This window comes from Rhinoraja longicauda, chromosome 5 (assembly GCF_053455715.1).
Source record: "Rhinoraja longicauda isolate Sanriku21f chromosome 5, sRhiLon1.1, whole genome shotgun sequence".
Lineage (NCBI taxonomy): Eukaryota > Metazoa > Chordata > Chondrichthyes > Rajiformes > Arhynchobatidae > Rhinoraja > Rhinoraja longicauda.
Genome location: NC_135957.1, coordinates 70895844 through 70921716, shown reverse-complemented (window position 1 = coordinate 70921716; position 25873 = coordinate 70895844). Strand labels below are relative to the sequence as shown.

The window sequence follows — 25873 nt, the reverse complement described above, 5'->3', positions numbered from 1 at the left end:
ATTTTAGGAAGTCAAAACCGGGCAGGACCTTCATGCTGAACAGTAGGGTCTTGGGGAGTGTTGTAGAGCAGTGCAAAGAGTACAGTTACATAGTTCCCCAAAGGGGGTGTCATAGGTAGATAGGGTGGTAAAGGCGGCTTTTGGTATATTGGCCTTCATCAGTCATGGTATTGAGCAAAGAAGTTGGGACGTTATGTTACAGTGGTACAAGACGTTTGTGAGGTCGCATTTGGAGCAGGTGTTCAATTTTGGTTAGCCTGCTGTAGGAAGGATGTCATTAAGTGAGAAAGAGTTCAAGTCAAGAGTGTTTCATTGTCATATGTACCAAAATGGAACAATGAAATTCTAACTTGCAACAGCACAACAGGTTTCTAAACACAGTACTCAATGGATAATAAACAAACAAATTAACGTTCAATAAATAAAACACCCAATATGGTACAAAACAAAATAAAGTCCAAAGTCCCAAGTTTAAGGCGAGAGGGGAAATATTTAATAAAATCCCGAGGGACAACTTTTTCTTTCAGAGGGTGATGGGTATATGGAACAAGCTGCCAGAGGAGGTAGTTGAGGCAGGTACTATAACGGCATTAAAAATACATTTTGATTATCATGGTAGGAAAGGTTTAGAGGGATATGGGCAAACGGGACTTGCTTAGATGGGGCATCTTGGTCGCCACAGACGAGTTGGGTCAAAGGGCCTGTTTCCATGCTGTCTAACTGACTCTAATTTAAATGTTGCCATTATTACAAAAGCATTTGTTTACACATCCCTTCTCATCAATTGATCCCAATTCATGGCACTTCAGTCTCAAGAGTATAAACACACTCCTTTGCCATTAAGGAACCACAAAACAAAATTCAAAAGTTAGCTAAAGTATGGATTTGGGTAATAAAAACTAACTTCAACTCATTATAATAATCATCTAATCAATTGAAAATTGAGCAAAAATGATTGGAATGATTAATTCCCTATTTTATGCACTTGCATTTAACATGCATTGGCACAATCTTACATTGAATCTTACATTGCTAACTGTGATAACAATTTTCATTTTGAAATAAGTTCAGTTTCATTCTTTATCACACAGTATACAACTTAATGATACGATTCAGTACTTAGTCAGTAAGTCAGTAAGGCATTTCATTAAAAAAATCACGAACTAACATAACCCAATATTTCACATACCTACTGCGGATTTCCGTGATCCGGCTGCAACTTGGTTCTTTATTTCTGGGGTTGGCTTGCATTCCTCAGAAAGTACAAGGTCAAGGGCTTTACACGCATCATACTGACATTTCAGCACAGCATCCATCATTATTTGCTCCGATACAGGTTCTCCCAAGACTTCTCGCATTTTATCCAGGCAGGCATACAAACGAACTGGAATATAGAAGAGTGTTCAGAAAAGATTCAGGTTCGGATTTCTTAAGAATAATGCAGAGTGAACATAGTACAAAGGTGAGGAAAATGTATTGGTGGTGGACATTGACCATTCTATCATGGTTATTGACCTACCCACCAAATGGATCTACAGGAAGCATTGGCTCAAGACAGCAACTGATAACAAATATCTGCACCGCCTTGACCATGTTCCCATCTTGCTCCCACAATGGGGAAGGTAGTACAGGAGCCCAAGAACTGGTCGGTGAGACTGGGTAGTGCATGGATAGAACCTGGGTATGGGGGGGGGGGGGGGGGGGGAAGAAAGAAGAGAGGAAACAAAAAAGGGTGATGAAGGAGGGTGGGGTGTGGGAAATGGAACAAAGATGGGGGACCTGAGGGGAACCATAAGGAGAGCGGAGGTTTACCAGGAAGCGGAAAATTCAATGCAATTCAACGGCGGCACAACAGTAGAGTTGCTGCCTTACAGCAGATGCAGCGCCGGAGACCCGGGTTCGATCCCGACTACGGGTGCTGTTTGTACGGAGTTTGTACGTTCTCCCCATGACCTGCGTGGGTTTTCTCCGAGATCTTCGGTTTCTTCCCACACTCCAAAGACGTACAGGTTTGTAGGTTAATTGGCTCGGTAAATGTAAAAATTGTCCCTAGCGGGTGTAGGATAGTGTTAATATGCGAGGATCGCTGGTCGGTGTGGACCCGGTGGGCCGAAGGGCCTGTTTCCATGTAGTATCTCTAAACTAAACAAAAAAATACCATTGGGTTGGAAAATACTTAGGCACTGGGCTACCCTGGCATGGAGAAGGTCAGGGAACGTAATCAACTATTACTTTGCTTGTGCCTGGCCCACATTCCTCCAAACCTTTCCTATCTACATGGCTGTCCAAGTGTCTTTTAAATGTTGTATTTGTACCCGCCTCTACCATAATCCTCTGGCAGCTCATTCCATATAAGCACCACTCTTTGAGGAAAATGTTGCTCCTTAAATGCTGTCTGACCAACTGATTAACTTGGTTTTTTGTTCAAGAGTTTAGACAGCCTAGAATGCAAGAGGCTGGTGAAAGAGTTTTAAGGCAACTAATAAAAAAACCAAAGGCAATATGGAAATGTTTTTTCTTTTAAATTGCTGCAAATGCTGGGAACGCAGATGGTGAAGACAGATTATAATGTTCCTTCAATGGGAATAAAATCTGTACTTGGAAGATAAAAATATAAAGGGCTATAAGCACAGTGAATGCTACGGCTCTGGGGAGCAGAGCAGTTGTAGAGCAGAGGAATTTAGGAGTGCAGGTGTATGGTTCCTTGAAGGTGGAGTCGCAGATAGATAAGGTGGTAACAAGCCTTTCGGCACATTGGCCTTCATCAGTCAGAGTATTGACCACAGAGGTTGGGAAGTCATGTTGCAGTTGTATAAGACGTTGGCAAAGGCCGCATTTAGAATATTGTGTTCAGTTCTGCACACCGTGTTATAGAAAAGATGTTGTCAAGCTGGTAAGGGTAGAGAAGATTTATGAGGATGTTGCCAGGACTAGAGGGTCTAAGCTATAGGGAGAGGATGAGTAGGCGGGGACTCTACTCCTTGGAGCACAGGGGGATGAGGGGTGATCTTACAGAGGTGTATAAAATCATGAGAGAAATAGATCGGGTAAATGCACAGAGTATCGTGCCCAGAGTAGGTGAATCGAGGACCAGAAGACATAGGTTTAAGGTGAAGGGGAAAAGATTGAAATAAGAATCTGAGGGGTCACATTTTCACACAAAGGGAGGTGGGTGTAGGGAACGAGCTGCCAGAGGAGGTAGTTGGGGCAGGGCATATCCCAACATTTAGGAAACAGTTAGACAGATACATGAATAGGACAGGTTTGGAGGGATATGGGCCAAACGTGGGCAGATGGGACTAATGTAGCTGGGACACGTTGGCCGATGTGGGCAAGTTGGGCAGAAGGGCCTGATTCCACTCAAAGAATGGAAGAAGGACTAGAATGTATTGTACAGACTCCAGGAGCTCATTGTCCTTCTTCTTTACCACTACCAATCTAAGTATTCCTTTCTTGTGACTAGCCAAAATTCATGTACGAGTTGGAATAAAATTCAGATGTAATGAGAATCTGAGCACCCCCCCCCCCCCCCCCCCCCACTAAATATTAGAAACATAGAAAATAGGTGCAGGAGTAGGCCATTCGGCCCTTCGGCCCTTCGAGCCTGCACCGCCATTCAATATGATACCTGCCTTCTCTCCATACCCCCTGATCCCTTTAGCCACAAGGGCCACATCTAACTCCCTCTTAAATATAGCCAATGAACTGGCCTCAACTACCTTCTGTGGCAGAGAATTCCACAGACTCACCACTCTGTGTGAAGAAATGTTTTCTCATCTCGGTCCTAAAAGACTTCCCCCTTATCCTTAAGCTGTGACCCCTGGTTCTGGACTTCCCCAACACCGGGAACAATCTTCCCGCATCAAGCCTCTGCAACCCCTTAAGAATTTTATATGTTTCAATAAGATCCCCCCTCAGTCTTCTAAATTCCAGCGAGTATAAGCCGAGTCTATCCAGTCTTTCTTCATATGAAAGTCCTGCCATCCCAGGGATCAATCTGGTGAATCTTCTCTGTACTCCCTCTAAGGCTAGAATGTCTTTCCTCAGATTAGGAGACCAAAACTGTACACAATACTCCAGGTGCGGTCTCACCAAGGCCCTGTACAACTGCAGCAGAACCTCCCTGCTCCTATACTCAAATCCTCTTGTTATCTTATTATCAGCACATCAATCCCCCAATAAGAGTGCAGAGTTGAATGTACATATTCAAATTGGTATCATTACTAAGACGTATGGTATTTTATTTTCATTTATTCACTTTACTTGATGTTTAAAAGTATAGCATACTTTTCATACTTGAAATATTAGAAGCACATTTAAAATCTATTTAATGTACCTTGGTCAACTGTGCTTGTAGGCTGGTTATTGTGGGAAGACTCTTCAATCGTTTCTTCTAGACACTCGTCACCTTCTTTCAGAGGCTGCTCTGCAAAGGCTCTGTTGTTGTAGTCATCTCTTTTGTAGATGAACTGCGCAGCTGCAATTTAAAATAGATGCAAAAGCACAGTTTTCAATAACATAGCAAAAGTGAATTTATGACTTTTATACAAATTATAATAATTGTATGGTTGCTAAAAACATTTGCAGGTACTATCGCAAAGAAACATTTAGACAGGTACATGGATATGATAGGTTTAGAAACATTGAAAAATAGCTGCAGAAGTCAGCACTGCCTTCGAGCCAGCACTGCCATTCAATATGATCATGGCTGATCATCAAAAATCAGTACCCCGTTCCTGCTTTTTCCCCATATCCCTTGATTCCTTTAGCCCCAAGAACTAAATCTATCTCCCTCTTGAAAACATCCAGTGAATTGGCCTCCACTGCCTTCTGTGGCAGAGAATTCCACAGATTCATAAGTCTCTGGGTGAAAATGTTTTTCTTCATCTCAGTCCTAAATGGCCTACCCCTTATTCTTAAACTGTGACCCCTAGTTCTGGACTCCCCCAACATCGGGAACTTTTTTCCTGTATCTAGCCTGTCCAATCCTTTAAGAATTTTATATGTTTCTATGAGATCCCCTCTCATCCTAATAAATTCCAGTGAGTACAAGCCCAGTCGACATTCTTTCATCATAACATCATAAAGCTGCTTTAACATCTTTAATAATCGACTCAAGCATCTTCCCCACTACCAATGTAAGGCTAACTGATCTATAATTCCCCGTTTTCTCTCCCCTCCTTTCTTTAAAAAGTGGAATTACATTGGCTACCCTCCACTGCACAGGAACAGATCCAGAGTCGAGGGAGCATTGGAAAATGATCGCCAATGCATCCACGATTTCTAGGGCCACCTCCTTGAGAACTCTGGGATACAGACCATCAGGCCCTGGGGATTAATCTTCCTTCAGTCCCAACAGTTTATTTAACACCATTTCCTGACTAATGTGGATTCCCTTCAGTTCCTCCCCCCCCACTAGATCCTCAGTTTCCTAGTATTTCTGGGAGATTGTTTGTGTCTTCCTTAGTGAAGACAGAACCAAAGTACTTGTTTAACTGTTCTGCCATTTCCTTGTTTCCCCATTATAAATTCACCTGTCTCTGACTGCAAGGGACCTACATTTGTCTTCACTAATCTTTTCCTTTTTACATAGCTAAAGAAGCTCTTAGTCAGTTTTTATATGCCCTGCAAGCATTCTTTCATGCTCTTTTTGCCCCCTCTTAATTAACCTCTTGGTCCTCCTTTGTCGAGTTTTAAATTTCTCCCAGTCCTCCGGTTTGCTGCTTTCTCTGCCCAATGTATATGCCTCTTCCTCTTAGATGGATATAGTCCAAATGCAGGCAGGTGGGACTCGTATAGATGGGACATGTTGATTGGCCTGTTTCCACGCTCTATGACTCTAATTGCTTTAAGGTGAGAGGGGAAAAGTTTAAAGGAGATGTGTGGGCATGTTTTCCTTTTTTTAAAAAAACACACAGAGGTGGGGAGTGTTTGCAACGTGTTGCTGGGGATGGCGGTTGAAGCAGATATGTTAGCGCCATTTAAAAGACTTTTGGATATGCAGGTAACAGAGGGATATAGTTATGTGTAGGTAGGTAAGTGATGGGCTCGGCATGATGTTCGGCACAGACACAGTGGGCTGAAGGTCCTGTTCTTGTGCTGTCCTGTTCTATATTCTATGTTAATAAGTGGCAAACCCAAAATGTTGCCAACTTTTTAGTTTAGTTTAGAGATACAGTGTGGAAACAGGCTGATCGCTGACCAGCGATCCCCACACACTAACACTATCCTACACCCACTAGGGACAATTTTACATTTACCAAGCCAATTAACCTACAAAAATATCTTTGGAGTGTGGGAGGAAACCGAAGATCTCGGAGAAAACCTACGCAGGTCACAGGGAGAATGTACAAACCCCGTACAGACAAGCACCCGTAATCGGGATCGAACCTGTGTCTCCGGTGCTACATTCACTGTAAGGCAGCAATTCTACCGCTGCGCCACTGTGACCGCCCAATTCTGACCTAGAGTTACCAAAGGTCTTTGAAGAGGCAAAGAAATATTTGAAAATAAAGGTAGATAAACTCAGTAGCTCAAGGTTGGATGAGCTCAAATGCAGCAGAAACTGCAATGGAAAAAGATTCAGCTATGGTGATATCATTGAATGTTAAAGGGGAATAATTAACTCTTACTTTCTCAATGCATTGATGTAAATTTTACTTGCCATTTAGCATTTAAATCTTGTTGCAAGTGCACCCAAACTGTGTTGTTACCCAGGGAAATGTGAATGCAATTAAACATGCTACAAACAACAGCAAATATCATGCGTCTGACATGGATGGAAGGTTATTAACTGAAATAACTCGTCATGACTAGTTGAGGACACTACCCCAAAGAACTTGAACAACAATGAACTAGAATCACAATTACTGGCCTCCGTCAATCATGATCATCCTTTGCTGGGCTAGATATTTTTCAAGTCAAGTTGAGGATTACAGGAGAACATGGAAATGGATAAACACTGACGACTGCAAATATTTAAATTTCAACTTCTGCATTCATATGCTAAGCTCCTTCATTGTTGTCAATGGAATAATCTCGGAGCTTCCTCTTTCTATTAGCAGGGGAATAGATCATTGACAAAAAAAAACTTTTTCTCCCCAACTATGCTGCCTGATCTGGTGAATATTCTAATATTTTCTGTTTCTGATGGCAGATGGATTTAATTTTGTTGAGGCTCAATAACATTCCTGTATCATCGTTACTTTTTTGCATCTTTCATTCATTTGTTCTCTATCTCTCTGTATCACTGGTTATATCTCTTGTTTCCCTTCCCCCTGACTGTCAGTCTGAAGAAGGGTCTTGACCCAAAGAGTCACCTCTTTCTTTTCTCCAGAGATGCTGTCTGACCCGCTGAGTTATTCCAGCTTTTTGTGTCATATCATATATATACAGCCGGAAACAGGCCTTTTCGGCCCACCAAGTCCGTGCCGCCCAGCGATCCCCGTACATTAACACTATCCTACACCCACTAGGGACAATTTATACACATTTACCCAGCCAATTAACCTACATACCTGTACGTCTTTGGAGTGTGGGAGGAAACCGAAGATCTCGGAGAAAACCCACGCAGGTCACGGGGAGAAAGTACAAACTCCTTACAGTGCAGCACCCGTAGTCAGGATCGAACCTGAGTCTCCGGCGCTGCATTCGCTGTAAAGCAGCAACTCTACCGCTGCGCTACCGTGCCGCCCCTCGATCTTTGGTTTAAACCAGCATATGCATTTCCTTCCTACACATTTTACATCCACTCTGTTTAACACACACATAGTCCTATGCTGCACATTGTAGGCACCTCAGCCTTGACAAAACAATAGGAGACACAATCAGGATATAGGACAGGTGTTCAAAGTAGCCAGATGTAATGCATAAACATCTGTGTTGGAACCAACTATATTCACCACATTTATAAACAATAAACAGGATAGTCTGCTAGCAACACATGTATAAGTAGTGTAACTAGAAGCATTCAATTATGAAGATAATTATGAAGATAATTGAATGGGAAAAATAGATTTCAACATAGCCAAATATATGGTAATCTGCTCTGCAATCAAAAACTTAAATGCAGGGTGTGTGAATGTTGTTTGCAGATTAACAAAAGTTGACCATATGGTTCACAGGAAGTAAATCTTTCAAACACAGGAAGATAAAGAATGTATGGACAACTGGACTGAAAAGAGGATTTAATAAAAAGTGTAATAATAAATAGAATTTAATAAAAAGTGTTAGATGGTGCAACAAGGCAAATAAATATAAGGTAATTGCTGGATATTGAGTTTTGGAGAGGAACAAAAGTATGTGGGAGTTCATGTCCACAGATTGTTAAATGCAACAAAGCAGATCAATATGGCTGTTGTAAAAGGCACTTCCTTTAAAGAATTAGAACCCTTAAAAAAACGTCAGATACCAGTTATACACCATGTACAATTTTGGTAATCCTCTTACAAGAAGGTGTGAGCTTACTGGAAGGTGTAGAGAAGATTTACAAGGATGTTACCAGGACTGTGAAAATCATAAACATGAGGAGAGATCAAATAAACAAGGATTTTCTTCTTTGGAACAGTGGAGGCTGAGGGACAAATTGGGACATGTAAAATAATGAATGGCCTAAATGGAATAAAGAGAAAGGACTTACAAGAGGGTTCAAGAATCAGGAGCATAAATTTAAAATTAATTGGCGAAAGTACGAGAGGTATTACAAATTTTGATTTCAACCAGTCTGAACCCATCTTCCCAATAAAGGTGGTAGAAGCAGAAGCCCGCGTAAATTTAGGAAGTACAGGGATACGAAAAGCTATGGTTTGTATGGTCATGTATCTAAATTTGAAAAGTGAGATAAGGTCCAGTGGTTCTTTTATGACCTACATACACAGTCCAAATGACCTCTTCCAGCACTGCATGTTTTCCACGATTCTACAAATTTAAACTAGAAACAGGAGATTTATAGTTTTTGGGATGGATGAAAGAGGACAAAGGGAATTCTATGTGAGTATTTAATTGCCAAGTCACAGGAAGATACAAACAATTAAGTTGTCTGATACAATGTTACCTTTCACATCCAGAACACTGAAATGCAAAGCTATAGAAATTTGCTATAACTGTGCAAAGTTATAGTTAAATCATACAAGAAATACCATGAACAGCTCGAAGGAAGGGCACATTGTCTTTGGAGGCACTAGAGTACATATTTCCCAAAATGAAGCGCGAACTTCAACGGTTAAATTAGGATGCAAGATTATAGAAACTTGATTTAGTCCCTGGAATTTATAACGCTAACAGGCGATTTGATTCAAACTTTCAAGATACCAAGATGAGTTGGCACAAGCAAAATTATTTCTGTTGATTGTCCATGTCCCTAATCAATCATTTTCTTGCTGAGTGGTGGAAAGGTGGTGTGCAATCCACCTCAGGAAAAAAACTCCCATGCACGGGGGTGGCACAGTGGCATAGCGAAAGAGCTGCTGCCTTACAGCACCAGAGACCAATCCTGACTATGGGTGCTGTCTGTACGGAGTTTGTACTTTTTCCCTGTGACAGCTAGTTTTCTGCAGGTGCTCTGGGTTCCTCCTACACTACGACGGCGTATAGGTTCCTAGGTTAATTGGCTTTGGTAAAATTATAAAGTTTGTAGGATATTGTTAGTGTATGGGGTGATCGCTGGTCGAGGTGGACTCGGTGGGCTGAAGGGCCTGTTTCCACGCTGTATCTCTCGAAACACTTCCTAAACACATTGATAGATATCAGGGTGCTAAATTCCCATCCACTCTCCTTAATCCCTGCAATTCACTCATTGCAGGCGTTCACAATTACTCTGTTACAAGCATAGGTAATCTGCAGAAATTGAAGACGCTTCCATTAATCCTACTCATAATTTTAGACAATATTTGTCAGGGCACTTCTGTCAACTAGAAGCATCTTAAATCACAAACATACATATGACAAAATGCTAGCAAAGATAATTATTTTTTGGTTATAAAGAAAAATGACTATCAGGTTTACCCTTTTTTTTGCAATTCAAAGACAGGTGATAATATTGACAAACCTGTTGCAGGTGAAATGCAGTAGTCATCTTCCACTGATTGGCCATAGACATCATCATCTTCAAAGTCTAAAAATAAACAGCATTCAATTTCAGAAATGTTGTAAAATAGTCAAAATCATAAATGTAGATGAAACTGAGACCAATGACAAAACAAAATGATTTCCAGAATTCTGACATCGTAATTACAAGTCCACCTCCTCCAACCTCAGTAGACTAAAAGATGACGCTAAGGAAGCCGTTACAAGGATGTTCAGAGCTTTAGGGCAGCAATCTATTAACACATGGTCCTACAATCAGTGACGGCAATAAATATCAGGCTTGTCAACACAGTCAATATTTCATGAATAGGTAGAGCAGGTAGAATTTGAAAATGTACCCGCTTGATGGAGATGCTGGTGCTGTGAGAAAATTGTTGCATAGAACTTTCTATCTTAAATGTTGTAAGTGCAGGGCAATAGTAATTCAAATCCAAAAAGCAAAACAAATAAAAACAATGAGGTATTGACACAATATAATAGAGAGTTGAAGTAAAAAGTAAAATTATAATTTAAAAATCTTTACTATAAAATGGGAAGGAATAAGACTCCATACTTTGCCAGAGTAAAGTGTCAGTGTTAAAAATGGATGTTTGAGGTCATGCAAAGCATAAGCACTATTAAAATATTTAAACATAGAGGCACCCTTAATTTCTTTCTGGCCTGCTCTGTCTGCAAACGTGCACCGAGTGATGAGCTGCATGTCAATAATTCCCCATCCCAATCTGACCTAATCTTCCTACATGTTTTTAACCAAGCTCAACATACGAAGACCTTCATCTCATGTCCAACATAAACCTACTATCAAAAACTATCCCGCTTCAAGGCAAAAGGGTTACAGGCCTTCAAGCATTATCTAAGGGATTAGAAATAAAAGGTTTACTAAAGTATAAGAAAATAACTGCAGATGCTGGTACAAATCAAAGGTATTTATTCACAAAATGCTGGAATAACTCAGCAGGTCACGCAGCATCTCAGGAGAGAAGGAATGGGCGACGTTTCGGGTCGAGACCCTTCTTCAGACTGATGTCAGGGTGATGTCACGCTGACATCAATCTGAAGAAGGGTCTCGACCCGAAACATCGCCCATTCCTTCTCTCCTGAGATGCTGCCTGACCTGCTGAGTTACTCCAGCATTTTGTGAATAAATACCTTCGAAAGGTTTACTAAAGATCATTATGAAAAAGTTCACGTCAAGCAAAACTTTATTTTTCTATGGGGATACCAGTTACCATGGTTGGTAAGAAAAGTCAAAAGAGAAGTCAATTTCCACCCAGTGAAGATAAATTAAAAAGCAAACTGTGCTTATTTAGACAACCTAAAATATACAACCTAAAATATACAAGCTGAAACCTACATGTACCAGAGGAGTATGATGTGTGCTCTAGTTTTCTTTCTCTGATTTTAAAATAGTTTAAATGAATGTTTGCTGAGCGGGGGAGACCTGAATTTATAAACTCTTGTCAGGTGAGATTTTATTGAACCATGAGAAATTGAATCTATCCGCAACAAAAAAAGTGAAGAGTTCTTTCCAGAACACAAGTAACATTATATCATGGAAATAGCACACGTTATACTAGATTGTGCACCAGGTTGTTCTTTAGAACGAGGATGCCTGGTTGCTCAGCTTAGAAGTGGATGAAAATAAATGACTAATAGGTGGTAAGAAAATGTTTTAATGCATTATCCAATGAAAATCTATATATTCTTGGATATCTTTGTTTAGTTTATTATTGTCACATGTACTGAGGAACAGCGAAGTGTTTTTTTGTTGTGTGCTGTCCACTCAGCACGCTGTAGAGTTGGGTAGACTTACAATCTGCAATGATAAAACCAAAGAACCTGTAGACCACTGCACCTTTAGTTATACAGCAAATATACCAAAATAAAAGAGAATGCACCAATTTGCCAGTCCTCACCTTCCACTTGATTAATTCAACATCGAATCACTTTCTCCCAATTTCTATCCACTTCAACTGTCAGCAGCAAACACATTTCAACCGCCAAAATATCTATATTCCCCGTTCAAATTTCAACTGCTTCAATCTATCATTTCATAGGGTCTCTCCCACAAGTGCACCAAATATACACCCGTTCCAAGATATATATTTTCTCTTTCTATGTTGGACATGAGATGAAGGTCTTTGTGTTTGTATGTTGAGCTTGGTTAAAATTTTAGTATATCTATAGCAATTACACACAACGCAATCTACTCTCCACTTGCCCAGATGAGTGCAGTTGCAACAGCCTCAATGTCAAGCAAGACAAAGCAGCCCACTTGGCTGTTATCTCGTCAACCATATAGCACGTTCACTTCTTCCACACACTCCTGTTATTCACCTAGGCAGCTCTAACAGCAACTTTAAATCCCACAATCACTACTTGCAATGAGAATAGCAGCAGTTGTGCAGGAACACTGCCACCAGCAGGTTCCTATCCTCGTTATAAATGATCCTGACATGGAATTATATAATTACTGCTTTGGATCATTCGATCTAAACGTATGATCTAGCTTTAATAAAATACCCTGGCAATACCATCACCTGGCATACAAAATGTTCAATTGAAAATAAGCAGGTTAATTTTCAAGCTAAAGTGAGACAAAATGTTGTTTTTTTTTATTGGGAAAAATGTTTTGACCAATCTGCCAACCACAGAAAACACAAAAGTCAAAATGTTTTTAATATTCCTCTTTTTTTCTAATTCAGTCCCAACATTTGACTTTTCCTTTTATAGCTGCTGTAAGATCAAATGTTTATTCCCAGCATTCTCCATCTTACAGTTACTGTCTTTTCTAATTTTACTCCCACAAACTGTGGTATATTTTTAATCTGCTTTTGTATTTGATGTGACAGAGTATAGGAACAGAATATAAGCCATGATTGAACCTTAGATATACTACAAGAAGCAAAAGTAGAGAGACAGGCTACAAAACAAAAAAGCGAGGAAAGCTGCTGCTTCAGTTCCATGAACTTGATACAAACCTGACCTCCTGAGATGTTTGCATGCTGTGATAATAGACAATAGGTGCAGGAGTAGGCCATTCGGCCTTCGAGCCAGCACCACCATTCAATGTGATCATGGCTGATCATTCTCAATCAGTACCCCGTTCCTGCCTTCTCCCCATACCCCCTGACTCCGCTATCCTGAAGAGCTCTATCTAGCTCTCTCTTGAATGCATTCAGAGAATTGGCCTCCACTGCTTTCTGAGGCAGAGAATTCCACAGATTCACAACTCTCTGACTGAAAAAGTTTTTCCTCATCTGCATTCTAAATGGCCTACCCCTTATTCTTAAACTGTGGCCCCTTGTTCTGGACTCCCCCAACATTGGGAACATGTTTCCTGCCTCTAACGTGTCCAACCCCTTAATAATCTTATATGTTTCGATAAGATCCCCTCTCATCCATCTAAATTCCAGTGATCTCAAGGGTTTCCTCCACAAAGACATGTGGTTAGTTAATCCACCACTGTATTTATCCCTACATATGGAGTGGTGGAATATGGCAAGGGGAGGGGCAAAAAAAGTTGAAAGAAATATAGAAGTAAGAGAGTCAAGAGTATTTAATTGTCATATGAACCAAACGCAGAATAATGAAATTCTTAATATGTTATCGTGAAAATAAGCGGTTTTTGGGTTGACCTTTGAGGTAGTATAGGCGCGATGACCTGAAATGGCCTCTGTGAATGGACCAGAGCTAGTTTGCCCGAACAACAATATAATAATCACCGCAATATTTTGGGGGTATTCATTAATAAATAAATATGACCCAGAACATAATTAAATAATTGGAGATAAATCCTTGGTATTTTTCAAAGATTGCTATGGGATCTTATAACTATCCAAGGGAAGATGGGGCTTCAGATGTCATAAAATATGACACCTTCATCTGTACAGAACTCCTTCAGTGCAGGTGTCAAACTAGATATTTCTACCTCTGCATCCGATGTGGAACTCAAGTCGACAACATTTTGACTCAAAAGACCAAAGGGCTATCAACGGAGCCATGACAACTATAGCTGATGTAATGGCATTACCTTCCTAGCAGTAATGGATAGTCCCAAAAAGACATTTGCCATTTTAAATGAACATACAATTTAGCTCGGATGAAAAATCAAAACACCATTGCTGTTAAAAAGAAGCAAATGTTTGTATTTTCTACAAAAGGTTGTCAATATTCGACCTTTTGGGCTGCGCTCATTGTTTATCCAATCAAATAAAATATTAACAAAATAACCAATTGGACATACTGATCACGTCTGTATTTATTGGTTAGAATGAGAGGTATCCTTATTTAAATACATCTTTGTACAAATTAACTGAAACACAGGCTGAAGTTGCTATTTTTTTATATATACGAGTTCCTATGCCCATCATTTATTCTTATATTTGTCTGAAAGTCTAAAAACCTCTCTGACAAAGTTCTTGCAGTCATTTTTAAGTATTCATTACCAGTGATTTCTATGAAATTTCATTTCAGTTGGATGAATGATGCAATATTGCATCATCCCAGTGGCGTGTAGAAAAAATTAATAAATATTATACACCACCAAATCAGAACACTATAAATGAAGGAATCCCAACAGAAATAGAAAAATTTGGTAGGGGCGAACTAAGCTTCTGTACCCAGGACTGTCAAGCAAGGGATCAAACCAGATCACTCTCGCCCAAGAAGATGGGCTGGTGCAGATGCAAAAGGAAGAGAACTCCAAGAGATGAGGCCTTGCTGATTCGAGAAAGTAAGAAGGATCTGAGAAAGACAAGTGATGCCCTTGAGGCAGCAGGAGTCTCAATAAGCTCAAGCACCATGCACCAAGGCCTCATTTAAACCAACTGTATAGCCAGAAGACCTATGAAAAAAGCAACTTCTAAATGTTGTGACACCCATGAGCCTTGAAATATAAAGATTGGACATGAGAAGTGGAACAATATAATATGCCAACAGTAGCTAGTCTAAACATAATTTGAACCTACAGTATGCTTATATTCAATGCCCCTAGCAATGAAGACAAGAGTAAGGAAGTCATGATGCAGCTCCACAAGACTTTGGTTAGGCTGCATTTGGATTTTTGCATGCAGTTCTAGTCGACCCATTACAGGAAATATATGGAAGCTTTGGACAGGGCACAGAGGGGATTTACCAGAATGCTGCCTTGATTAATGGGTATCAGCTATAGGGAGACGTGTGATAGACTTGGATTGTTTTCTCTGGAATGGTGGAGGTTGAAGGGTGACTTGATAGAAATACATACAAATTATGAGATGCATAGATTGGGTAGAGAGTTAGAAACTTTTTCCCAGGGTGGAAATGTCCAACACTCGAGGGCATAGCTAGAGGGGGGTTGTTTAATAGAGATGTGCTGATCAATTTTATCTTTACACAGAGGGTGGTGGAGGCCTGGAACACATTGCCAGGGATGGTGCTGGAGGCAGATATGAGAGTGGCATTTAAGAAGCTTTTGGACAAGCCGAAGGGCCTTTGCTGTGCTGTTCTATGTTCTACAACTGGACGACTGGTAAAATCATCAAACCAAGTAATTACAAGCCAGTTAGTTTAGAGGGAGGGAAATTATTAGAATCAATTATAAATTATTCATTTAGAAAGGCACATTAGGGGTAAAAAAGAAAATAGATTTCTTATGGCACGGTTGCCTCCAATGCCCTTTCATTGGAACTGGGTATACAAATGCAGGTACATTTCCTGTCACAGAGAAAGAAAAGGAGTGGAGAGACAAAGGGAAGGCCTGTGATAAATGGAAATCAAGAGAAAATGTGTGAGGTACAGAATACAGTGTATGCAGGACAGGTAACATGTCTTCGGTTGAAAGGCAAAAATCTACACATCCTGCAAATCTGAAAAAAGGGACATACTAAAAATCACACAGCAAGCTGGGCAGCATCCATCAAGGGAGAAACAGAACCAGTGACTCCACTCACCAAAATAGGTCATTGACCCCAAATGCCAACCTATCACTCCTTCCCAAAAAAGGCATCCAGCCCTCGAAAACTGCCATCATTCCCTGTACTTACACTACAATGGGCCAGTTCCAACAAGCTGGAAAGGACAATTATCCGAAATAACTGAAATTGTTGACCTGTGAAAGCTACAGTATACCTTACCACCAGATGAGTTGTTATTTTTAGTGCTTACATTGGAACAGTACGAGAAATGAAAGACAGAGGTCAGAGTGGAGTGGGTTGGAGAATTAAAATGACAGGCAACTGAAAGCTAACGTAATCTCCTCCCACCCTGCTTCATGTTAGAGTATCTTGACATTTCCTCATACACAGCTCCTTTTGAAGACTCCATTCCATTTTCTACGGCTCCATTACATTTGATCCAATGAAAACGCTTTCTACAAAAGTATCTCCTTCCACCAGATGACAGGGCATTAACCAAGTCTGTTCAAATTTCCACACCTTCACTCTCACCCTCTTTCATCTCACCCAGACCAAGGGTAAGAATCTCCTCAACCGTGCCTTTCACTCCATCAGCCTCCACATGCAAATCAATCATTTCCAAGATTTGCAGTGACATTCTCCCCCCCCCCCCCCCCCCAATTTCAAAAACAAAGACACTTCCTGCGCAACTCCTGGTTCGCTCTTCCACTTCCGCCAACAACCATTCCCCTTCTCCAGGCACACTCCCCTGCAACCGTGAGAGATGTAAACCTGCACTTTTATCTCTTTCCTTTACACCATCCATGAACCAAAATACTGCTTACGGGTGAGGGGGTGATTCACTGGCCCTTCCGCTTCAGTGTATTCAGTGCTCACAATGTGATTTACTCTGGAGAAATCCCCCAAACACAGAAAAAAATGATCTCTTAAGAACATTTCCACTCAGTCCTGAGCTAATTGCCTTTCATCTTAGAGGCCAAAGATAGGTCAGAGAATTCGAAACCCATGCTCCCTCTAAACCAAACTTTGGCTTCTAACATTTTTTTGAATGAATGCCAATGCAAGTTTGAGGAATAACAATATCATCTCCTGATAGATCTTAATTCAACAGCGAATTCAACAATTTCACCTAACCAATTTCATCAAGTTTCCAGTGTCAGACTTGGCTAGTTCCAGTGCAAGAGTAGGCAATGCTAGTGTGCTTAGTGGGAAGGTCAACATTTGGGATCAAGGAGCCCAGCATTTGGAGTCACTGCCAGTCAGTGCTGATTCTATTCTTCTCACTGCCAATATTGCTTAACCGGTTTGGTGTTTCCAGCATTCTTTTCTTTCAGATTTCCAACACATGCAGGTCCTTTTGCCTTGTAATCCCTGACTATTTATGATGCAACTCAATATTTTTTTCTCCACACATGCAACCTGACCCATTGGGCTTTTGTAGAATTCTTCATTTCAGATTTCCACAAACTAGTATTTTCTGTCTTTCACAGTTCTGGCACTGAATTTTTTCATTTTTCTCTGAAGATGATCAGTCCGAAGAAGGATCCCATTTCAGTTTGGTTCAGTTTAGTTTATTGTTATGTGTACCGAGGTACAGTGAAAAGATTTTGTTGCATGCTAACCAGTCAGCAGAAAGACAATACATTTCGATTTCCCAACCCGAAACCTCACCTATCTTCTTCTCCAGAGATGCTGCCTGACCCACTGAGTTACTCCAGCACTTTGTGCCATTTTTTTGTAAACCACCATCTGTCGTTCCTTGTTTCTGTTATAAAGAACATGTTGACTGGTTGCATCATGGACTAGCTCGGTAACTCGAACGCTCAGAACTAAGGAGGCTGCAAAAAAGTGGTAGACACTGCAGTTCATCACGGTAGTGACCTCCCGACCATTGATAGGAGGCACTGCCTGAAAAAGGCTGCTAATACAGTGGGCAGCACAGTGCTGCAGTTGGTAAAAGCTGTCACAGCACCAGAAACCCAGGTTCAATCCTGGCCTCGGGTACTGTATCTGTGCGCATTCTGCCTGTGACTGCATGGGTTTCCTCCGTTGACTTTAGTTTCCTCCCACATCCCAAAGACGTGTGGATTTGTAGGTTAATTAGCCTCTAAATTGCCCCTAGTGTGCAGGGAGTGAAAGAGAAAATTGGATAACATAGAACTAGTGTGAATGGGTCAGTGTGGATTGGTGTAAGAAAATAAATGCAGATGCTGGTACAAATCGAAGGTATTTATTCACAAAATGTTGGAGTAACTCAGCAGGTCAGGCAGCATCTCAGGAGAGAAGGAATGGGCGACGTTTCGGGTCGAGACCCTTCTTCAGACTACTTGGATTGGTGGTCTGTGAGGCCTGCTTCCATGTTGCATCTCTAAACTAAGCTAAACATCAAAGACCCACACCACCCTGATCACGCTCTTATCTCACCTTCTATCATGAAGATAGTTCAGGAGATGAGAAATCATGACCTCCAGGTTCAAGAACAACTTTTCCCCCAGCAATCATCAGGCTCTTGAGCTTTGCACAGCACTAAACACAATCCTACCTCAGCAACAACAATGATCTGCTTGGACCCTGTTTTGGTTGCGCTACATCCTTCAGCTTCGCATTACTAGTTTGGTTGTCTAGTTTTACCAATTATTATTATGTTATTGAATATTGTATATTTACTTGTGCATCATTGAACCTATAAAATGCAGTAAGAATTTCATTGTTACTTTGCTGATACAATAAGACACTCTTGACTGAGATACTCTGCTTGTATACATCTTTGGACATTTTTAACATCACTCAGGACATCTTCTGATATCATCAGTTAAAGTACAGCCGTATGAAAATATATATACATACGGATTCAATTAGGTTGTTGTTTGAGTAGTTGAATCAAACTTAAGAAAATTTGTTGACATCTGGAAATTTAATAAACTTCACAGCACCCTTAAAACAAGGTACCACACTGAGATTATCATTGGCAAAGTAAAAATAAAAAATGAAAAAAACTTTACTGAACACACTTTTGCACTTAAATTTACACCTCAAACATCAGAGGTATTTATTCACAAAATGCTGGAGTAACTCAGCAGGTCAGGCAGCATCTCAGGAAAGAAGGAATTCCTTCTCTCCTGAGATGCTGCCTGACCTGCTGAGTTACTCCAGCATTTTGTGAATAAATACCTTCGAGTTGTACCAGCATCTGCAGTTATTTTCTTACACTACCTTAAACATCAGAATAAGTTTCAGTGCTATGAAGGATCATAACTAAGAAATAAAGTACGCTGTCAAGCTCCCAACAGATTTTGCTGTCACGAGGAATTAGCAAATATCGTATCCAGTAATTAAATGAAACTGCAGTCTCAAAAGCAGTTATCCTATTAGTTATCAAAGTGATATATGCAAGCTATTCTTTAATTGTACCCACCACCTGGAAAATGTAGTTTGCAACTACTTCACTTGTTATGCACAAAATCAAAACCGAATTCGAAATTTGTTTAACAACCCCTCATGATGGGTTTTATAAAAGTTTTCATTCACTTTACTTTACAGCAATTCACTAAGGTAGCTTTAATTACACTGATATCAATGCTGGATGTAAAACACAAGGCCGAACTTCCCCTCCCACTTCGAGTAAAACGGACACAGGGGCAGGGCCCGAAGCCGCTGCCGCCATCACCCGCTCTGCCAGCCTCTGGCAGCTGGTGATCGTGAGAACGAATCAGCCCATGTGTGACACTCCTAGTGCTCAATACCTTCATCGTACTTGAGCCCGCGAACATTTCTATGCCGCGCCATTCTGCTCTCGTCTTACACACACTGCGAGGAGCTCAGGCCGCCGCCGTCGCCATGTCTCCGGGACCAGAGGGACGCACATGCGCAACCACGTACCGGCCGCCGTGACCGGGCACGCGCGCGCACGTCCGCCAACCTCCTCCACTCGCGCGCGCGCGCACGGATTCCAACCTCCTCCACTCGCGCGCGCGCGCACGGATTCCAACCTCCTCCACTCGCGCGCGCGCGCACGGATTCCAACCTCCTCCACTCGCGCATACGCAACTTTGCCCTCCCCCCCCCCGGCCGCCTCCAGCTCTCCCCAAAACTCCTTGTGCGCATGTCCCTGTCACGTGGCGTTCTCGCACTCAGGGCAAGGGGCGGGCGCGCGTTCGTGAGTGAGGGCGTGACCGCGCGGCCGGAGGCGGCGCCCCCCCCTTCCAGATCGTAAGTGACACATGCCTGGTCATTCATGAATGAATGAAGCATTTATTTTAAGAGATACAGCATGGAAACAGGCACTTCAACCCACTGAGTCCACGCGGTACTTGCACTAAACGTTATTCACTTCTCAATACAATACAATACAATATATCTTTATTGTCATTGTACAGGGGTACAATGAGATTGGGAATGCGCCTCCCATACGATGCAATAATTTAAATAGCTAGTCAGTATTAATTTAAACAACCCAATGAAACAAATTGTAACAGTTTTAAAACAGAATAAAGTGCAAGTAGATCTGTGCCGGATCATTGTGCAATGTGACCATCCGGCTCAGCAGGACCGGTTCATAGCAGCTATGGGGATGAAGCTGTTCCTGAGTCTGGAGGTGCGGGCGTAGATGGCCTTGTATCGTCTGCCCGATGGCAGAAGTTCGAACAGACTGTTGCAGGGGTGTGAAGACTCGTGTATCTATACACTATAAATTGGTCGATTGTAGCCAGTACCTCGTGCTAGTGAGGGTAGGAACAGGGAGATAGGGGATCTGAATGTGTGGCTGAGGAGTTGTTGCAGGGGGGCAGGGATTTCGATTTCTAGATCACAGGAATCTCTTCTGGGGCAGGGTTGACCTGCACAAAAGGGATGGGTTGAACCTTAATTGGAAGGGGACCGACATTCTGGCAGGCAGGTTTGTTACTGCTATTCGGGAGGGTTTAAACTAAACAATGGGGGGAGTCAACAACGTGGAAGTGTATTCGTGCACCTCACGGGAAAGCGAGTGTAGGAAAGGTAGGAGATTGGAATTGAGAAGGAAAGATAGAGCAGCCATGATTTGAGGAAGGACATCCTTGCTATTGAGGCAGTGCTGCGCAGATTCACAAGGTTAATCCCCAGGATGGCTGGATTGTCACATGAGGAAAGATTGGAAAGACTGGGCTTGTATTCGCTGGAATTTAGAAGGATGAGAGGGGATCTTATAGAAACGTATGAAATTATAAAAGGACTGGACAAGCTAGATGCAGGAAAAATGGGGAGTCCAGAACCAGGGGCCACAGTCTAAGAATAAAGGGGAGGCCATTTAAAACTGAGATGAGAAAAAACTTTTGTTGTGAATTTGTGGAATTCTCTGCCACAGAAGGCAGTGGAGGCCAATTCACTGGATGAATTTAAAAGAGTTAGAGAGAGCTCTAGAGGCTAGCGGAATTAAGCGATATGGGGTGAAGGCAGACACAGGTTACTGATTGTGGATGATCAGCCATGATCACAATGAATGACGGTGCTGGCTCGAAGGGCCAAATGGCCTCCTCCTGCACTTATTTCCTATGTTTCTATGATTGAATGGTGGAGTAGACTTGATGCACTAAATGGCCTAATTCTGCTCCTATGACTTAGGAATTTAAGAATAGTAGATTACACTGAGGCAGTACACAAAAGTCGCCACATTCCTGGCACCATCTTGTATATTTCAAGTACAAAGTTGTTAAAAATATTAGAGTCTCAACTTAGCCCTTTGTCCCAGCGGAAGCACTGGAATGGAGTTGCAGGATTGGTCTGGCAATAATGTCCAATCCCTCCACTGCCACTCTGAGATGCTGCAAGCCATGTGCAATCTGCGCATTCTTGGAGCCGCACCTAATCTAATCGAGCCCCAGGCTGCAGCAGGGCCGCCAGTGACCCACTCCACCAAAGCTATGATCTGGGCACGTCAGACCGTGAACACCCAGTGCCTTGCCTCAGGTGGCCATTGTTCAACCTTTGTGCCCCGGCGCCCTCTGCAGCTGACCTCAGAACACCCAGAGCACCTCTGAGGATGTGGAAGGTGAGCCTCCAGTTAGCTCACCAACAACACCCTATTTGTCCATCTGCCACTGCCACCATCTTGAAGTCTCCTGTGATCAGTAGGAGAGTAGCACTTGGGGAAAAAACAGGTGCTGGAAGCCTTAGCTCGAATTTGGGTAGAAATATTACATGCATAGCTAAAATTAAACTGCTTTAGAAACAAGAAGTTCTTTTTCACTAAAAAAAGTCCACCACCCAACAATCCCTTCCCAGCATCACCACCACCTTCCTCACCTGTGCTTTAACCTTTGGTAGCAAAATCGTTTAAAAATTGTAACTTTCAATATTACACAAAAACCTATTTATGGAAGAAAAATCCAAATGTACCGGAGGTTACAAATAAAATGAATATACTAATAATGTGAATAAGAGTGTTTCTGGGATAACGTGGGCATATTTATATTGCTTACAATAATATTTGGTCATTTGGAAAGTACATTTTTAAAGTAGTGTAGAGCAAGTAAAATTATTTAAAATTCCTCTTTTAATTTTCTGGGTCTGAAGGTGAGAGGAAGTGAGAACAAATGAGAAAAAAAAAAGTTGTTAAAGAATGCGATTAAAGGTTTTAAAGGTCTTTTATTGTCACATGTACCAATTAAGGTACAGTGATATTCATTAGAACTAACATCCAAAAATTTAGGTGTGATTCTAACATATAAGTCAAAAGTTAAAATTGTTTTAAAGGAGAAAATTCAAAGCTGCCCTTACCAAGCTACAGGCAGCACTAAGAGTTTAAAGATCCAGTGTCACGTTCTTGAATCCAGATTAATAGCCGTACATCAGGCTGCTGTGTATTTTAGGTAAGCTGTTATAGACATCATCAGTCTTTGCAACCGGACCTCAGTCTTCGGAAAGACTAATTTAACATGGGTTTTATTAAATATGCTCTGTTCCAATTCTCCCAATAAGACCACATCTGGAATATTGTGTAGAGTTTTGGTCTCCTAATTTGAGGAAGGACATCCTTGTAATTGAGGCAGTGCAGCGTAGGTTCACGAGATTGATCCCTGGGATGGTGGGACTGTCCTATGAGGAAAGATTGAAAAGACTAGGCTTGTATTCACTGGAGAAGAGAAGGATGAGTGGGGATCTTATAGATACATATAAAATTATAAAAGGATTGGACAAGCTAGATGCAGGAAAAATGTTCCCAATGTTGGGGGAGTCTAGAACCAGGGGCCACAGTCTTAGAATAAAGCCATTTAAAACTGAGGTGAGAAGGAACTTTTTCACCCAGAGTTGTGAATTTGTGGAATTCTCTGCCACAGAGGGCAGTGGAGGCCAAATCACTGGATAGATTTAAGAGATAGATAGAGCTCTAGGGGCTAGTGGAATCAGGGGATATGGGGAGAAGGCAGGCACGGGTTACTGATTGTGGATGATCAGCCATGATCACAATGAATGACGGTGCTGGCTCGAAGGGTCGAATGGCCTCCTCCGGCACCTATTTTCTATGTTTCTATGTTTCCCCATCTGCAGAAAATGCATTGAGCAAGTTACTCAGCAAGAACTTGTCATTTTCTAACAATAGCTTATATCCAGAATTTAACTGACAGCAGACATGTTGCCCTGAAATCACCCAAGCACTAATCGGTAGCCCTTGTGAACAGGAAAGAACAATACTAATACATATAGTGTAGATTTGCTGAAATAATAGAAAGAAACATATTTAACTTGTCCAACCAACTGTCATGTTACATTTATCTTGTAATGGTTCTCTGCAGGCCATCCTAGAACATAACAAAAGACGACTAGTTCATGGTTTTACTTATCACGATCATTTCCCTTTCAAATTACAACCCAATTGAACAATGCAGCTAAAGTTAAAGCTTAATAATCAGTAAACCTACTTTCAGTGGCTGAAATTTAGGTTTGGGCATTTTGACAAGGGTGCTTTTACAGCCCTTGGTTCATTGTGCTCCAGGGATAAAGGACCCAACCTATCGAACTCTCCTTATAACTCAAACTCAGACCCAGATGTGGGCAATGTAGAAGGCTATCTAAGATTGCAATTGAACCTCGATCATTTGGGCCACACACATACAACATAGAACAATAAGCACAACCAAAAGCCCTTTGGCCCACAATGTCTGCCTCAAACATGATGCCAAGACCAATTCTTATTCGTCTGCACATAATCCATATTCCTCCATCCTCTACATATCCATATGCACATTCAAAAGTCTCTTAAATGCCACTATTGTGTCTGCCTCAACCACCACTCATGACAGCACGTTCCAGGCACTCGCCACCCTTGTAATAGAAAACAGCCCACATATCTCCTTCAAACTTTGCCTCTTTCACCTTAAAGCTAAGCCCTCTAGTATTTATTTTTTCCATCCTGGGAAAAAGGTTCTGACTGTCTTCCCTATTTATGCCTCCCATAAAGTTATACACTTCTATGAAGTCTTGCTGCAACCTCTGGTGTTCCAGAGAAAACAATCCAAGTCAATCCAAATCCAACTCTCCCTGTAGCTAATACTCACTAATCCAGATATTCTGGTAAACCTCTTCTGCACCCTTTTCAAAGCCTCCACATCTTTCCTGTCGTGGGGCGACCAGAACTGCATATAATACTCCAACTGCGACCTGACTAAAGTCCTATAAAGCTGCATCATTACTTCCTGACTGATATATTCAATGCCCTATGACGTTTTTGCCTTCCATCACAGTGAGGAATGTGGGGAATCCGATGTGCTGGATGTTTATGTTAACTTTTATGTAGTTGTATGCCTTGTTGCTTTTTTTTCGTATGGCTATATGGTAATTCGCATATTACTGTACCTTAATTGGTACGTGTGACAATAAAAGACCTTTGAAACCTTTGAAAGCAAGTATTCCATATGCCTTCTTTACCACTCTATCTACTTGTGTTGCCACCTTCAGGGAGTTATGGACTTGGAACCTAAGATCCCTCTGTACATCAATGTTGTTAAGGGTCATGCTGTTAATTGAATATTTTCTCCTTACATTTGACCTCTCAAAGTGCAACACATCACACTTGACAACGGGTTGAAGTATGGGAGATGGAGTTTAATTCAGATAAATGCAAGATGTTGTATTTTAGGGAGTGTAGTAGAACCAAGGGGTTTCAAATGAAATAAAATTATTTTCCCTCATCATTAGATCAGATGTAGACATAGCTGTAATAAGGCCCTGTGTGGTATCTCAGCTGCATGGAGGCAGAGAGGAAAGCTCTTCAGCGGGTAGTCCATAGAGCTCAGAGGACCATCGGAACACAGCTACCAGCCTTGGAGGGCAACTACAACACACGATGCCTCAGAAAAGCCACCACCATCCACAAAGACTCTTCACACCCCTGCAACAGTCTGTTCGAACTTCTACCATCGGGCAGACGATACAAGGCCTTCTATGCCCGCACCTCCAGACTCAGGAACAGCTTCATCCCCAGGGCCATAGCTGCTATGAACCGGTCCTGCTGAGCCGGATGGTCACATCGCACAGTCAACTGGCGCAGATCTACTGCACTTTATTCTGTTTAAAACTGTTCTAATTTGTTTCATTGGGTTGTATAAATTAATACTGACTAGCTAATTAATTTATTGCATCGTATGGGAGGCGCATTCCCAATCTCGTTGTACCCCCTATACAATGACAATAAACATATATTGTATTGCATTGTATTGTATTGGATGGCATTTAGTCATAGTCTGATAAATACTTGTAATATCTGCATCATGCAAGTGCCAGGCAATGATCTTCAACAACCTTACAATATTCAAGTCTCCCACCATCAATATCTAGGAAGGATCTGAATTGATCAGAAACTTTAATGAACCGGCATAAATACATAAATACTGCACTTTCTAGAACAGATTCTAAATTAA

The 25873-nt window shown here is 41.5% G+C and overlaps 1 protein-coding gene across 4 annotated transcripts in view; it reads right to left on the bottom strand.

Moving 5' to 3' along the window:
* The window catches only part of hbs1l (HBS1-like translational GTPase), a 124529-nt gene extending 104679 nt beyond the window's left edge, over positions 1 to 19850 (bottom strand). For 2 of the 4 annotated variants that reach the window (XM_078399746.1, XM_078399748.1), the window contains exons 1-4: positions 19724 to 19850; positions 10046 to 10111; positions 4337 to 4477; positions 1190 to 1384 (exon numbers count right to left, since the gene is read on the bottom strand). In XM_078399746.1, the coding sequence (XP_078255872.1) occupies positions 1190 to 1384; positions 4337 to 4477; positions 10046 to 10111; positions 19724 to 19766 (445 nt within the window). In that variant the 5' untranslated portion in view covers positions 19767 to 19850. Of the gene's footprint in view, positions 1 to 1189; positions 1385 to 4336; positions 4478 to 10045; positions 10112 to 19723 lie in introns of those variants that run through there. The other 2 variants (XM_078399747.1, XM_078399749.1) reach the window with 2 other exon arrangements.
* Between the last annotated feature and the right edge of the window lie 6023 nt (positions 19851 to 25873).